This window comes from Myotis daubentonii, chromosome 6, assembly GCF_963259705.1.
Source record: "Myotis daubentonii chromosome 6, mMyoDau2.1, whole genome shotgun sequence".
Classification (NCBI taxonomy): domain Eukaryota; kingdom Metazoa; phylum Chordata; class Mammalia; order Chiroptera; family Vespertilionidae; genus Myotis; species Myotis daubentonii.
The window spans coordinates 92,623,206-92,639,247 of NC_081845.1; the positions used below are offsets into that span (position 1 = coordinate 92,623,206).

The window sequence follows — 16,042 nt, forward strand, 5'->3', positions numbered from 1 at the left end:
CTGATGCTCTCTCTATCCACTGAGTCAAACAGGTTAGGGCAACATCAAAGTATTTTTAATGTTTTGTAAGCTTTTACAAAATACCCCTTCTCTATTAATCATATTTTTGAGTGTTAATCATAAGGAAAACACTGTAAAAAACGTTTCTCAGCATTAAAATAGATCAGGTGAACATATTAGGAATATTACATAATCTAATAATTTCTCATTTCTTTAATGGAAATTTCCTTTTAATTCATCATATTTTGGCCTATTTTCTTACCTTTTGTGCCACTATATGACACTTAAAAGGACAGGATTCAAATTTTTAGAAAAAAACATTTACAATACAAATAATCAGCAAATATGTCTAATTGCCCTACAATTGTCCAAAAGCTAACAGGGTAATACATTTTTGTTAAATTAGCAAACACTCAAAAAATAAACACTGTAACTTAGTAATCAATTGAAGACAATATTTACTGTATTTAACACAAGCCACAAAACCACCACTTGGTCTACCATGGTAAGATTGAATCTAAGGTTCCCGAATAAAATTTATGAAAGGATTCCCTTAATCATTTTTAAATTTCAAAACTTACAGATCTCCAGGTCCTTTAACGGGGCAGTCTTTGTAGTAATTACCCCGACAGCAAAAGGATGCAGCTGGCAAGCTGCTTCCCTTTAATCTTTCCTTAGAGCAGGTGTTAATGAGGCCAAGGTCCCAAGTTCAATCAAGAACGAGCAAGCTGCCGAAACCGGTTTGGCTCAGTGGATAGAGCGTCGGCCTGCGGACTGTAAGGTCCCAGGTTCGATTCCGGTCAAGGGCATGTACCTGGGTTGCGCACATCCACAGTGGGGGGTGTGCAGGAGGCAACAGATCGATGTTTCTCTCTCATCAATGTTTCTAACTCTCTCTCCCTTTCTCTCTGTAAGAAATCAATAAAATATTTTTTTTAAAAAAAAAAAAAGAACGAGCAAGCTAACTTTGTTCAGAGGAACTTACAGTCACAGAAAACATCCCCTAGTTCTTGTTACCCACCTGATAAATGTATACCTGTCATTCATTATCACCAGTGAAATAAATAACTTAAAATGAACTATGCATGGATTGTGGGTCAGAGGCATTTTTGTGTAAAGATCACATGGGCATTCAGCACCTTATTTTTGTTACCAATATTTACTTAAACTTTTAAAGCAGTGGTTCTCAACCTTGGCTGCACATTAGAATCACCTGGGAATCTTTTTAAAATCCTGATTTCTGGGCCTCATCCCGGAGGATTTTAAAAAGATTCCCAGGTGATTCTAATGTGCAGCCAAGGTTGAGAACCACTGGTTTAAAGAGTTTTAAGCTGTTGCTATTGCTGTTGTCTTTGATGCCTGGTGGCTACCTAAAAATTAGACGGTGGCCCAAAACAGTCATTAAAGAAAAGAAGAAAGAGGAAGAAGAGGACAACGGAGAGCAATTCCTTTTAAAATCCTTGCTTGTCCTAATTGGTTGCTCACTGGTTAGAGCATTGGCCGGTGTGCCAAAGGGTTGCAGGTTCAATTCCTGGTCAAGGTCATGTATCTGGGTTTTGGGTTCGTTCCCCAGGGTGCATGCAGGAGGCAACCAGTCAATGTGTCTTTCTCACACTGATGTTCCTCCCTCCCCCCCCCCCCCTTTCCACTCTCTCTGAAAAGCAATGGAAAAAATAGCCTCAGGTGAGGATTAACAATAACAAAAAATTCTTGATTAAGCTTACTTGAAGTCTTGGTTCTTTACTCGGTAAAACTACTTTTACATTGTAAGCACCTAACAATTGTTTGTAGACAAGACTGAAACTCAGGAATTTTTCTACATTGAGTCAGTCTTTTGGTCTCTTCTCATTCCCCCTTCAAATATTTGCCAAAACAACAGAGAACTATGAAACATTCAGCCATGTGCCTTCTTTTGTTCAAACAACAAATCACCAATATCTAAGCATAGGTGGCCCTCTACACTGATACTGCTAAAATCTAAGCATCTATCTATCTATATAAAAGCCAGCGACCAGAGCACCATAACAACCGGAAAGACTGGTTGCTATGATGCCCACTGCGGCCAGCAAACCGGCCCATTCAGGGGGGTGGGGCCAACTGGCCAACCTCCCGTGGCCCATCCCCCAGCCGGCACCCCCTGATAAGCTCCCACCACCCGAATGGCCCACAGCCCCTCCTCCCAGCCTGCCCCACCCCTGACTGCCCACCCCCCAATAGGGGCCAGGGCCAGCCGGCCAACCTCCTGCATCCCCTTCCTCTGCCCAGCCCCGTCCCAGATCACCCACCCACCCCATCAGAGACAAGGCCAGTCAGCCAACTGCCTGAGGCCCCTCCCCCTGGCCTGCCCCACCCCATGGGCCCCCTCCACCCTTCCCCACAGCCAGCTCCACCCCCGATTGGCCCCCCCACTCCAATAAGTGGCAGGGCCAACTGGCCAACCACCCACGGCCCCACCTCCAGGCCACTGGCCCCTGATTGGCCCCCTTACCCCATTCAGGGGCGGGGCTGGCCAGCCCAACGCCCACAGTCTCTCCCCACAGCTGGCACCACCTTGATTGTCCCGTGGCCCCTCCCCCAAGCCAGCTCCACCCCCCCACACCAATCAGGGGTGGGGCTGGCCAGCCCACCACCCATAGACCCTCCCCATGGCTGGCCTCACCCCCAACCACACCCCAACCCCAATCGGGGGCAGGGTCTGCTGGCCAGCCTGGCCCCAATCTGCCCTGATTGGGGCCAGGCCAGCTGGACTCCACCCATGTATGAATTTGTGCACTGGGCCTCTAGTCTTAATATAAAAATGATGAACTGCTATTAAGCAAGTTGCTTATAATTTATGTATATTAAAACCCTGTTTTTCTAATACAGTCAGCACTCTTTCTTTTTTTTAATGTTTTTTTTTTGCCCCATTTGATTTTAGAGAGGAAGAGAGGGGAAGAGGGAGGGGGAGAGGGAGAGGGAGAGGGAGAGGGAGACGGAGAGAGGGAGAGAGGAGAAACATCAACATCAATATTGATCAGCTGCCTCCTGCACACCCTGTACCGGGGATGGACTCTGAAACCCACGCATTTGTCCTTGACAGGGAATCGAACTGAGACCTCCTGGTGCATGGGTAGACAGACATTCAACCCCTGAATGACCCTAGCCAGGCTCAGCTCTCCTTTTAAAAGGAGTCTTAACCTCTCCTAAATGAGAAAAACTGTATCCATCACTCTGGCGTCCTCATTTCTACAAATACAAAATGGCCTAAATGTAACCAGCCCAATGTCATGACACATTTCAAATTATCTCATTACAGAAAATTAAAGCATAAAAAAACTAAGTAAGGTTGTTGCTTATGATCACTGAGGAAAGTCAAGGCATGGATTCAGATAACCCAAAATAAACTGTGCCCCAAATACTGGCTAAATTTGTCTACAAAGAAAAGCAAAACAATGAAGTATATAGCACTGGTAAACCAGATGTTCTTAAATTAGTGTGGGATCCTGGGCCTCCTGGGGGTATTTTAGGGTTCTATCTATGTTTGCTTGCATTCCATTTTCTAAGTATTCTTTATATTTAAAAAGCTATGACAATGTCTCTGTCATATTAATATGTAATGAAAACAGCATACACACTCAACTGTGTTAAAAACTCAATGTAAACGTATCAATTAAGCTGCCAGGCCACCTTTATTTTATGCAGACCTTGGATTCAAGCTTCTCTTGCCAGCTTTTTCCACAATCTCAACTTCTTGTAAACATGTCACTTGTCACTGATTAGGAAAGCTGCAGCTCTGCACTTAAATTTTTAAAAACTTAGGTTTGCACATGGATGCTCCTATAAAATTATCTACACTAATAAAAGAGAAACATGGTAATTGGCGTACAACTGCTACCCTTTTCATTGGCTAATCAGTGAGATATGCAAATTAACTGTCAGCCAAGATGGCGGCCGGCAGCCAGGCAGCTTGAAACTAACATGAGGCTTGCTTGCCTCAGTGATGGAGGAAACCAACGTTCCCGCCTGCGACTGCAGGCCTCTGAGCCCGCAGTTTAAAAACTATGTAACAAATCCGCCAGACTTCAGCCAGCAGATTCGCAACATTGTAAGCAAAGGCCAGAAACCTACTTTCAGCCGAGGAGGCCTAAGAGCTGGAGCCAAGCCTCAGAGCTAAAGCTGGCACAGAATAAAAAGAAAAAAAGGAGCAGTTGGGAGCTTCAGTCACCCCCAGCCTGAAAACAGCCCTCAGCCCCTCACCCAGACTGGCCAGGCACCCCAGTGGGGACCCCCACCCTGAATGGTGTGTGACCAGCTGCAAACAGCCATCATCCCCTCACCCAGGCTGGCTAGGCACCCCAGTGGGGACCCTCACCCAGATCCAGGACACCCTTCAGGGCAAACCAGCCGGCCCCACCCATGCATCAGGCCTCTATTCTATATAGTAAAAGGGTAATATGCCTCCCAGCACCAGGATCAGCGGAGCCGCGAGGCCTCCTGGCACTGGGATCAGCATGACAGGGGGCAGCACCCAAATCCCCTGATCGCCCTGCGGCTCTGTGTGTGACATGGGGCGGGGCCACAACCTCCCTATCCACCCTGTTCTGTTCGTGACAGGGGAAGGCGCCCCAACCTCCTGATCAGCCCTGCTCTGTGCCTGATAGGGGGGAGCTCTCCAACCTCGCCCCCCCCCCCCCACGGGCCCTGCTCTGTGTGTGATGGGGTAGAGCCATAACCTCCCCATTGGCCCTGCCCTGAGTGTGAGAGTGGCGGCGCCCCAACCCCCTGATCGCCCTTGCTCTGTGGGTGATAGAGGGTGGTGCCCCAACCCCCTGATGGGCCCTGCTCTGTGTGTGACAGGGGCAGCGCTCCAACCCCGATTGGCCCTGCTCTGTGCATGACAGGGGGTGGCGCCGTAACCTCCCCATCAACCCTGCCTTGAGTGTGACAGGGGATGGTGCCCCAACCCCCCAATCGGCCCTACCCTGATCGTGACTGAGGGTGGCATCACAACCTCCCAATCTCCCTGCTCTGTGCATGACAGGGGGCGGCACCCCAACTCCCCAATCGGCCCTGCTCTGAGCCCGACCAGGGGCTGCACCTAGGGATTGGGCCTGCCCTCTGCCACCTGGGAGCAGGCCTAAGCCAGCAGGTCGTTATCTCCCGAGGGGTCCCAGACTTCGAGAGGGCACAGGCTGGGCTGAGGGACCCCCCTGCCCCCCAAGTGCACAAATTTTTGTGTACCGGGCCTCTAGTACTTGAGAATAATTATAAATTATAATTATAAATTTATAATTATTATACCTAGGAAAAATTATAACAGCACCCATAATCCAATTCTGAATTTATGTCTCAATGTAGACTTTGTGAAACAAGTGTAAATTAACCCTTTTCGGTCCAACATCAAGGCTGAGGTCGACACCACAAACCGGTTCAACATTCAATCCCGTCAATTAATTTGGACCAGACTGAATTCCAAAATTAAATTGGACCGCAAAGGGTTAATAATGTATCACTTATTGTGGGGTTTTTTTTTTCTTACTATGGACAAAAGTTCAATTATTAAAACAGAAAAAGTCTGAATAGCCAAGTAATAAATTTAGGCTTTGAATTTTTCCCCTACACAGTAACAATCAATAGTGTCAAATGACTCTAAAATCTCTATGGTCATTGTTTCTACAATGCTACCAAATTTACAGTTCCTTTCACATAGCAATCACATAAATTCTTTTTAACTTGATTTCAAAACACAGGAAAATAAGTGTCCTCAGTCAATTGTTTTTTCACTTTCAGATAATATTCCAACTGCATCCAGTTATTTACCATACTAGAGGCCCAGTGCATGAAATTTCGTGCACTTGGCGGGGGGGTGGAGGGGGTTGGGGTGGTGGTCTCTCTCAGCCCAGCCTGCATGCTCTGACAATCTGGGACCCCTTGGGTAGGGTCCAGTCCCATCGCAGCATGGCTCCAGTTCCCCTGGCCTGAGGGCCGGGGGGAGGCACCCAGAGGCTAGTCCGATGGCATCATGGCTCTGGTTCCCTGGAGCCTACAAGGGGGGGGGAGGGACCCAGAGGCCAGTCCGATGGCAGCATGGCTCCGTTCCCACAGCTCCCTCCCGCCGCTGCGCCGTGGGTGGCCGGGACCCAGGACTGACTTCTTCTGTACCAGCTGGGACCCTAGCCTGGTGTTTAGTTGTCCGTCGGACGTTTAGGTCATGACGGACCCTGGCTCTTTATATATTAGAATTAGAACTTTTAAGCACTCCTTTGCAGGATGGCATTGCTCTCAAATTTCCAAATTGATAGAAAATAAAAAGTTTTCTTAATTTAAATAATGTCTTTGTCATATTTATTAAAATACCCAAATCTGGTAAAGCTGCTTTTGCAGGCCGAAAAGAAAAATTATAATGTTAATTTGTACATAAAATAAGAGCCATCTCTGATAGGACTTTGAGTGAGCCTAAGGTACTCCTTCCTCAAACTTCTCCACTGAAATAACCCATAATACAAAATAGCCATGGATCCCCATATTCTGATAAGGTGGCCTTAAGTAAACCAGGTAAAGAACACATTTTTTAAAATATTTTCTCTTAAAATGCGCTATGAATTGCTATAACTCATAATATATCTTTTTTTATTAAAAAATTATTTTAATGTTTTCCCTCTAAAAATCTTTGAGTAAAACCCAAACTCCAAGAAGATGCACAATTGCATCCCAAGGCTTTGACATAACGCACTGGCCACTAACACCCAGTGTAAGAAGCATGGTCCAAAGTCTGATGCCCTCGAATGTATTTCCATCAGCAGTAATTAAAACAATGTTTTCTAGTCCATTCTCCCTTGAGTGAAGAACTTACGTTTTCATGCTTCATATGCTTGAGCAGCCGCAGCTCTCGGTAGGTCCTCTTGGCATGAATGATGGACTGAAACGGTCTGGAGAGCTTCTTCACGGCCACACGTAACCCAGTTTTTGTGTCAAAAGCAGCACTAAGGAAAAAAACACACACAAAAAACCCCATCATTAAATGTGCTCTAAATACTTCAAAATTTAGCATTTACAAGGCTCTTTCATTTTCAAATTAAATGGGTCTATAACAAAATACCAAAAAAGTATAAAGATAAAAACTAAAATAACCTGTAATTCCATTACCCAAATAAAACTTGTTATTATTTTTGGTGTTTCCTATTAGCCTTTTTTTTCTATACATCTAAATAAGGGGTCAGCAAACTTCTCTGTGAAGGGCTGGACAGTAAGTATTTTAGACTCTGTGAGGCTTAGAGTCTCTGCCACAACTACTCAACTCTGTGGTTGTAGCTGAAAAGCAGCCAGATAATAAATCTAAAAAATGGATGTGGCTATGTCCCAGTAGCTCAAAAAAAAAAGGCCACCTGATCTAGAGAAGCCAACAGATTGATACACAAAGAGCAAGATCCGTCTGTCCTCTCTGCCTGCGTCTCGCTGTCCCTTTGCCACAGCATGCTGGCTGTTCAGAGTAGAGGCCTTGGAAACCACCATGTTTTCAGGACAAGTTGGTACAAAAATTTTGGAGGCACCTTTAAAGTATTTGACACTTTTTAGAAGCTGAGATATAATAGGGAACAAGTCAACAAACCCCTACCCTCAGAGGAAGCGGGGAGAGGGGGAGAGAAAATAAAATAACTTCAAGTAGTGATGACTCAGCCAGTGTGACTCAGTGGTTGGGTGTCAACCCATGAATCAAGAGGTCACCAGTTTAATCCCCTTTCCGGCACATGCCCAGGTTGTGGGCTCGATCCCAAGTAGGGAGCATGCAGGAGACAGCTGATCAAGGTTTCTATCTCTCTATCCCTCTCCTTCTCTCTCTAAAAAACCCCATGAAACATTAAAAATATAGTGATGAATGCTATGACTAAATAAAACAGGATAATGGTATACAGGGTTAAGAAAACAAATGGAGTCATGCTACTTTAGCTAGGATGTCTGGGGAAGCTGACACAACTGAATGTAAGTAGCAACCACGTAAAGAAATAGGAAAAAAGAGCTTCAAGCATTAAAGAAAATTAATACTTATTGAATCTTCACTGAATACCAGGAACCACTGAAAGCATCTGACATTTTAAAAATTAACTCTTTTAGTTCCCAACATCCCTCTGTAGTAAATACTACTATCACTTTTACAAACGAGGAAACTGAAGCCCAGAGAGGTTGCATAACCTTCACAAAGCTAGAAAGTGGCAGAAAGAAGTCTGGAACCAGAGCTCATGCTAATAGCCACTTTGCTATGCTGCCTCGCAGAAGAGCAGGTACAAACCAAGGGGAAAGGAAACAAGTAGAAAAACTACAGCATGCTGAAGGGGCGAGAGAAAGATGGCGGGCAAGCACAGGGAGCAAGCGAAGCTGAAGAGAATGAGGTCAGAGGTGTAGGCAGAGGCCGATCGCATAGAACAGTGGTTGGCAAACCACGGCTTGCGAGCCACATGTGGCTCTTTGGCCCCTTGAGTGTGGCTCTTCCACAAAATACCACGTGGGGGCGTGCACGTACAGTGCGATTGAAACTTCGTGGCCCATGCGCAGAAGTCAGTTTTCCGCCTGGGCGAGTCTATTTTGAAGAAGTGGCGTTAGAGGTGGGGGGTGTTGGTCAGTTGGGCGATGGGAGACGCAGCGCGCGATTCATGCACGAGTTGAGTGAGCCAGTCAGTCAGCAGTCTCATGTGCAGTGGTTAGTGCTAGTCGTGTCTGCAAATCGCGCGCGGGTGACAAAAGTACCTACTCGAAGCATAAAGTTACCTGTATTTTTCCAACCAGCTGCAAATCCTACAGGGATTTTTGTCATCAATTTAAGAATTGTAATTCTTTTGTGTTGGTGGCTTTATTATTATAAAATGAAACATTTTTTTAGGTGCCCTGTTTGAGATGGCTACAAAGAAGCAAAGAAAAACGGAAGACGAAAACCGTGAATTTAGAGTTGAATTTAAAGTTGACTGTACCTACCTATATAGTTTAAGTTTAAAAAACTTGGCTCTCAAAAGAAATTTCAATCGTTGTACTGTTGATATTTGGCTCTGTTGACTAATGAGTTTGCCGACCACTGACATAGAACATCTGCAGCAACAAACTTACCATGTATGTTAAGTACTTTTAGAGACTTGGCTAATTCCATCATGCCTCATCCTCCTGTTTATGTCAGTCTCTAATGGGCATCCAAGACTTTCAGATCATTTATTATCACCAAACTCTCTTTCCCATATGACTCTGGACTTACTCCAGAAGTTCCCTACCTTCACTCCCAAATCCTTACACCATGTCGTTGCTCCTCAACTCCCTATTTGTGATCAACTCATGTATATCTTCAACCCCTTTTCTGAACCTTCCCTCCATCTGCTTTAACTAAAACTAAGCTGTCCCTTGAAGATACTACTTCCCTCACAGCCTGGCAGCTACAGGGCATCTCTCCCTCATATCCCAGGTTTCTCAAGGCTAGCAGGTGGGCGCCTTGCCAAGCATTACCACTTCCAACCCGAACTCTCCCTTTGTTTTATAAAAGTCTCTGTTCACAACCCTCTCTGCTGCTGTTATCCACTGACCTGGGATTTCCCATCATTCATTGAAAAGTTAGTTCCTATCTCAAAGTCTCTCTCCACTCCCAACTTCTGTCATCATTCTTGGCAACTTCAATATCCAGGAGGGCACATCCAACATCCTGGTCTCAGTTTCCTGACCTCTCCAGGAAATTCTACCTCATTCAGCCATCTTTGTGCCACACTCTAGACCTCTATCACCACCAAGAGCTGCACTGTCTACCAAATTTTGAATGATAGCACTGATTTTCCATCACAAACCTGTGCCTTTTAGTTTTAGTTTACTTGTACCTGACTATGATAATTCATTGACCTCTCCATCATTGCTTATTTCTATCCTGCACCCTCTCATGTCTTCATTTCCTTCCTTGCCAGGCTTAGACTGTAGTCTAGGTTCCCTTGTACCACTTCTCTAATCTCTCTCTCCCCTCCTTTCTTCCCTCCCTGCATCCCCCCCTCTCTCTCTCTCTAATATTCACCTAGATCAGGGGTTCTCAACCTGTGGGTTGCGACCCCTTTGGCGGTCGAACGACCCTTTCACAGCGGTCGCCTAAGACCATCCTGCATATCAGATATTTACATTATGATTCATAACAGTAGCAACATTACAGTTATGAAGTAGCAACGAAAATAATTTTATGGTTGGGTCACAACATGAGGAACTGTATTTAAAGGGCCAGAAGGTTGAGAACCACTGACCTAGATATACTTTAACTCTGGGAGATCTCAACTACTTAATTCTCCATGTCTGACTGTGGTTGAAAAACTAACTGTGGTTAAAGAAAAAAAAAAAGAGCAAAAGGAAATCACAATCATACAGATCGGTTTCACTCTTAATTTCTTACCTTAACCTCAAATAAGCCTCTCAATACTGCCATTTTTTTTCTTAAAGTTGATTTTCCTACTCAAAGTCAGCCTTTGACAACGTCACCCCCCTTCCTCAGGAGTAGCCCATGTCTTCATTGAGGAAATAGAAACCAACAAAGGGGAACTGCATCTGCCTATCATTAAATCTACAAACCCATGGACCCATCTCCTCTGCATTCTCTCTTGCCATAGTGAAGGGCGCATGCTCTTTATTATAAAAACCCAAGACCTCAAAGCATGCTTCAGAGCCCATCTTCCCTCATCTTTTCAAGGGCTGACTCCTTTGTTCCCTTTCTCTCTTATATCATCAGTTTCTCCCTAAGAGATCATTCTCATCAGCATAAAAATGCTCTACTTATTTGCCACCCTCAACAAACAAATGAAAAATCTCTCTTGACAGCTCCCCATCACAGTTAAAACCTCTCCAGTGGTTCTCAAAGTGTGGTTCCTAGACCAGCAGATTTGGTACCACGTAGGAAATTAAAAGAAATGTAAATTTTCAGGTACCACCCCAGACCCACTGTATCAGAAAGTCTGAAGTGGTCCAATAATCTGTACTTTATCAAGCCCTCCACATAATTTTCTAGAAGATTTTTTATTGATTTTTAGAGAGAGGAAATGAGAGGGAGAGAGAGAGAAACGTCCATGTGAGAGCAGAACACTGATCAGCTGTCTGCTGCAGGGGATTGAGTCTAAAACCCCGGCATGTGCCCTGACCAGGAATGGAACCAGCAACCTTTCAGTGCATGGGACGACGCCCAACTAACAAGTCACACCAGCCAGGGCCCTCTATGTGACTTTAACACACACTGGAATTTGAGAACCACAAATCCATCGACCAGCAGCACTGAATTATCTGGATGCTCTTAGAATGCAGAATCTCAGGCCCTGGAAAATAATCTACATTTTGACAAGATTTCCAGGTAATTATCTGCATCAAAGGTTTGAGAAGCACAGATATCTACACGACATTTCCTCAGCTCCCATCTTTTCTCAAGCTACTACACTGCTCTTCTCGGTGTCCTCGATGACCTCTTGTTACCAAATCCAATGACCACTTTTCTGGATCAGCAATGGACACTCTTTGGGGCACGGTACTGGGCCCTCTTCTCTTCTCTCTCTCATTCTCATTCTTGATGATCTCATCTCTACCCATGACTTCAAATTAAATGTCATCTATATATTGAAAACTCCCAAATCTACATCTCTCACTGAAATCTCCTCTGCGCTTGACTGCCTACCTGACATCACCATATAAAAACACATAAGCATCTAAATTTAGCAAGTTCAAAACACCCAAAACTACTTCTCCCTGTCTCCTTTATCTCTCAGCAAATGGTTTTCATCCAGTTGTTCGAGCCAGACATTTGAATGCCACCCTTGATTTCTCCCTTTCCGCATCTCCTGCCCCCGACCCATGCAAATCTATCAGCAAATCTCATGGTTTCCATCTCCAAACACATCTCTATTCAACTTCTCTCTCTCTTTTTCTCTTAATCCCCACTGGAGGATATTTTTTCCATTGATTTTTAGAGAGAATGGAAGGGAGGGAGGGAGCAGGGAGAAGGAGATTGAGAGAGTGAGGGAGGAGAGAGGCACAGAGAGAAAAGCATTGATGTGAAAGGGACACATCAATTGGCTGCTTCCCACAAGTGCCCTGAATGGGACCGGAAATCTAACCTGAGAGCCTTTGGTGCTTGTGCCGACACTCTAACCACTGAGCACACTGGCCAGGGCTAATTCAACTTCTCTTCATTTTACTGCTTCCACATCAGCCCAAGTCATCCTCATCACCAGACTGCTCATTATACTGGTCTCCCCACTTCCTCTATTTTGCTACCTTCTAATATACTCTCCACAAGCATACAATACAATCTTTAAAAAATATAACTTAGATGACACCACTCCCCTGCTTCAAATCCTTCAAAGAATTTCCTTGGCATATAAAATAAAAAGCAAATATCCTATCAGCCTACAAGGTTCAGGTGATCTGACCACCGGAGGCCATCCGACGCTGCTCCTGTGCTGGTCCTCCTTCCCCTCAGACATGTTGTGCTCTGAACATGCTGGCTCCTGTCAGTTCCTTCAGCTCTTCAGGCAGGCAGTTCCTGGTCCCTGGAATGCTCCTCCCCGCATCTCTACACCTCCACTCCCCCCACGGCTGAATCCTATCCTTAAAGCATAGGCTTAAATAGCCATCCCTTCAGAGATGTCTCTAACGGGTCCCAAGGAGCCATTCCCTGTCACAACACCCTCATTGCTTCCTACCTTATCCCACATAAAGGGAGGGCCTGGTTCTCTTCTCTCCTACTCCCCTTGTTCCAACAAACCCATAAAAGATTAACTCCTTTATGGAAGTACCAAGTAAATTTACACTCTCTCTAAATCCCTCACTGGCTCTGGTGAGATTGAAAGCAATGGCCATTGCTCCTGTCTGGCCCATTTCCTTCGACTCTCTGTTTCTCCTCTACTCCACTGTAAGCCTGACGGGGATTCTTGGAGCAAGACTGTCATCGGGTTTCTAGCTGACCTGCCTGTGACTCAGTGTGCGAGTTAAATTCAGTGGGGAAAAATAAGAAGCCCACCTGAGCTGCTCCTCCAAGCATTAAAAGGCGTTCTCTATGCCAGCTTCACAATAGAACACATATTTCAATCTCTATTTGACTCCTGTGTCTGTTAATTAAAAGGTAGGCTAGGATTAATCAGTACCTACAGACCCCAATAATTACAGTTTATTACTATATGTTTATTTACAACCCAGCAGAGTGGTTAAATGAGAGCTGCAGCTTTAGTACTGGACGATTGGAATAGCTGTCTAATCTTGAGAAAGTTAATTAAATTCTCTCAGCCTCACATATAAAAGGAGGATAATGTTTATATCTAATCTGTAGGGTGTTTGTTAGGGCTAAATGTGATAAAGCCCAGTATTAGATATTACTAACGTCCGCCTGCTCCACTCATCCTAAACATCTCGAGGGCAAAAAGTGTCATTTGTTTTATTCACTATTGTACTATGTAAAACTCAGAATAATGCCTGGCATATGTTACAATCTCAATAAATGCTTAACAAAGTATAAGGGAGTATTTTACAATAATAGTTATCTGAAATATTAAAGAAAAACTTTTAGCTGCTCATTTGGTTCTCAATTTTGATAAATTCAATAGCATCTAATAAGAAACTGATACTAATGTTAAAAATTTACATTTATTGCCCTGCCCGCTGTGGCTCGGTGGTTAAAGCATTGGCCTGAGCACTGAAGGATCTCGGGTTCAATTCCCAGTCAAGGGCATGTACCTGGGTTGCAGGTTCGAGCCCTGGCCCCTGTTGAGGCACAGGTAGGAGGCAGCCAATTGATGTGTCTCTCTCATATCGATGTTTCTCTCTCTCTCCCCCGCTCCTCACCACCCTTCCACTCTGAAAAAGAATGGAAAAAATATCCTCAAGTGAGGATAAAAACATTTTTTTTTAAAAACTACATTTATTGACAGTCACTGTTTTCGGATCTTTACATGAATGAACGTCTTTAATGATCACAACTTTATGAGAAGGCACTATTATTATTCACATTTCACACATGAGAGAACTGAGGCACATAGAGGTTAAGTAATATATTCAGGGAATAGACAGAAATTGGGAGAGCTGCAATTCAAATCCAAGTGGTGTGTTTTTTGTTACTCCTCACCTGACGATATTTTTTCCATCGCTTTTCAGAGAGAGTGGAAGGAAGGAGGGGCAGGGGGAGAAAAAGAAACATCGATGTGAGAGAGACACAGTGACTGGTTGCCTCCAGAATGCAACCTGACTGGGGCCAGGATCAAACTCGAGACTCATTGGTGCATACGGAGACACTCTAACCACTGTGCAAACTGGCCAGTGTGAGCTTTACCTTTTAATAAGAGCATTAGTAAAGTTAGAAGCAAAAGTCATCTGTGTTGTTCTATTACCCTAAAACAAAAGAGACACTGAAACTTTAATAAAACCGCTATTAACAATTATTTTCCCTTCAAATGATACTTATATAGCTATACTCCTAATATATAGGGGTGGGCAAAAGTTGACTTAGAGTTGTAAAACAAATAAATAATACAAGATTAAACTGTTCCATGTACTCACAACTGTAAACTTACTTTTGCCCATGCCTGCATAATTTACACTGTTTCTTCCATAACTGCATGATTTCCTCAGAACAGACGACTAATTTTTATTTCAAAGGACACACATTCCCAATGTTTAAAAAATATATATTTTTTTATTGATTTCAGAGAGGAAGGGAGAGGGAGAGATAGAAATATCAATGATAGAAATATCAAGAATCATTGATGAGCTGACTCCTACACATCCCCTACTGGGAACTGAGCCTATAACCTGGGCATGTGCCCTTGACTGGAGTCAAATCCAGGACCCTTCAGTCTGCAGGCTGATGCTCTATCCACTGAGCCAAACCAGCTAGGTCCACTCCCACTTTTTAAAACACACTTTACTCACAAAAGAGAACAAGTAAGAATTGTTTCGAGAAACTGCTCTCTGCTTAATAGTAATCATTATAGCAAAAGCTGCTGAAGCAAGGAATATGCAATCCATTCCCACCCCCCACCTCTTTAAGCAATTAACTGCTCTGACCCAGCCTCCTGTTTCTACCACTGATCAATGCAGTATTTGGAGAGAGAAGAAATCATGTAACTCATCCTAAATTGAACATTGTAATTAACAAAAGCAGAAATGCCTACTAGTATTAACAACTCACCCAAGGTCATATATGGAGTATGCAGTGGGATTCAAACCCAAATCTGTCTAATTTCAATGCTCACTCTTTTTCCAGGATGCCAAGCTGCCGGAATAAGGACAACCCTAGGACCAGCTTTTGACTTTGCCTTTATTATATGATTCACTTACTAGTATTAGCAGTTGAGAAGATTCCTCAAATCACATTTTAAAAACTACAACTACAAATAAAACTTTGTTTTCATTAACAATATAATAAAATGGAATTATCTTTATGATGATCAGATTCTCCAAACTAAAATTCAGAACACATTGCTTAATAAGTTTTCCCCTGAATATAAATTCAAATGAATTCTCCCAAAGTTATAGTTAATTCACATTTTATAAAATCACTGAAGTTAAACAAAATAAAGGAATAAATATAAAACTCACTAAAAGCAGTTATTACAACATTAGGATGTCACTGTCACTCATTTACTGCTTCTCATAAATGCAGTACCTTGTACACAATAATAGTCATTAAGGAAATTGAATGTTTTGTTATACATTCATACTTGCCTCCCCCGCAACTGCCCAGAAAATAAAAAAGGCTTACTACATACTAATATAATTTTGTTTAACTTCTAAATTTATTTATATATCCCACCCTGCTTTATTCCACAATGAATTTAAAGCAGCCTGGAGATATATACCCACAACTGTGATTAAGAGAAAATAAGACAAATAAGAAATTCAATATGGGTGAGGTTAACATAAATGTTTCTCAGGAGGACCTTTCTAAATATGGTTAGAGATGGGCCTCAAATTTGGCTCGGAGTCCACGAAAGCCATGACACAAAAAACAACCAGTTAAGACATGTGTCACAAGAACCATATAATAAAAACAAACCAGGTACTCAGGAGAACTGAAGAGAGGCAT

The 16,042-nt window shown here is 43.6% G+C and overlaps 1 protein-coding gene across 2 annotated transcripts in view; it reads right to left on the minus strand.

The window, feature by feature from the left end:
• The window catches only part of MAPK14 (mitogen-activated protein kinase 14), a 70,642-nt gene that overhangs the window by 39,902 nt on the left and 14,698 nt on the right, over positions 1-16,042 (minus strand). For both annotated transcript variants that reach the window (XM_059701876.1, XM_059701875.1), the window contains exon 2: positions 6,833-6,962. In XM_059701876.1, the coding sequence (XP_059557859.1) occupies positions 6,833-6,962 (130 nt within the window). The remainder of the gene's footprint in view (positions 1-6,832; positions 6,963-16,042) is intronic.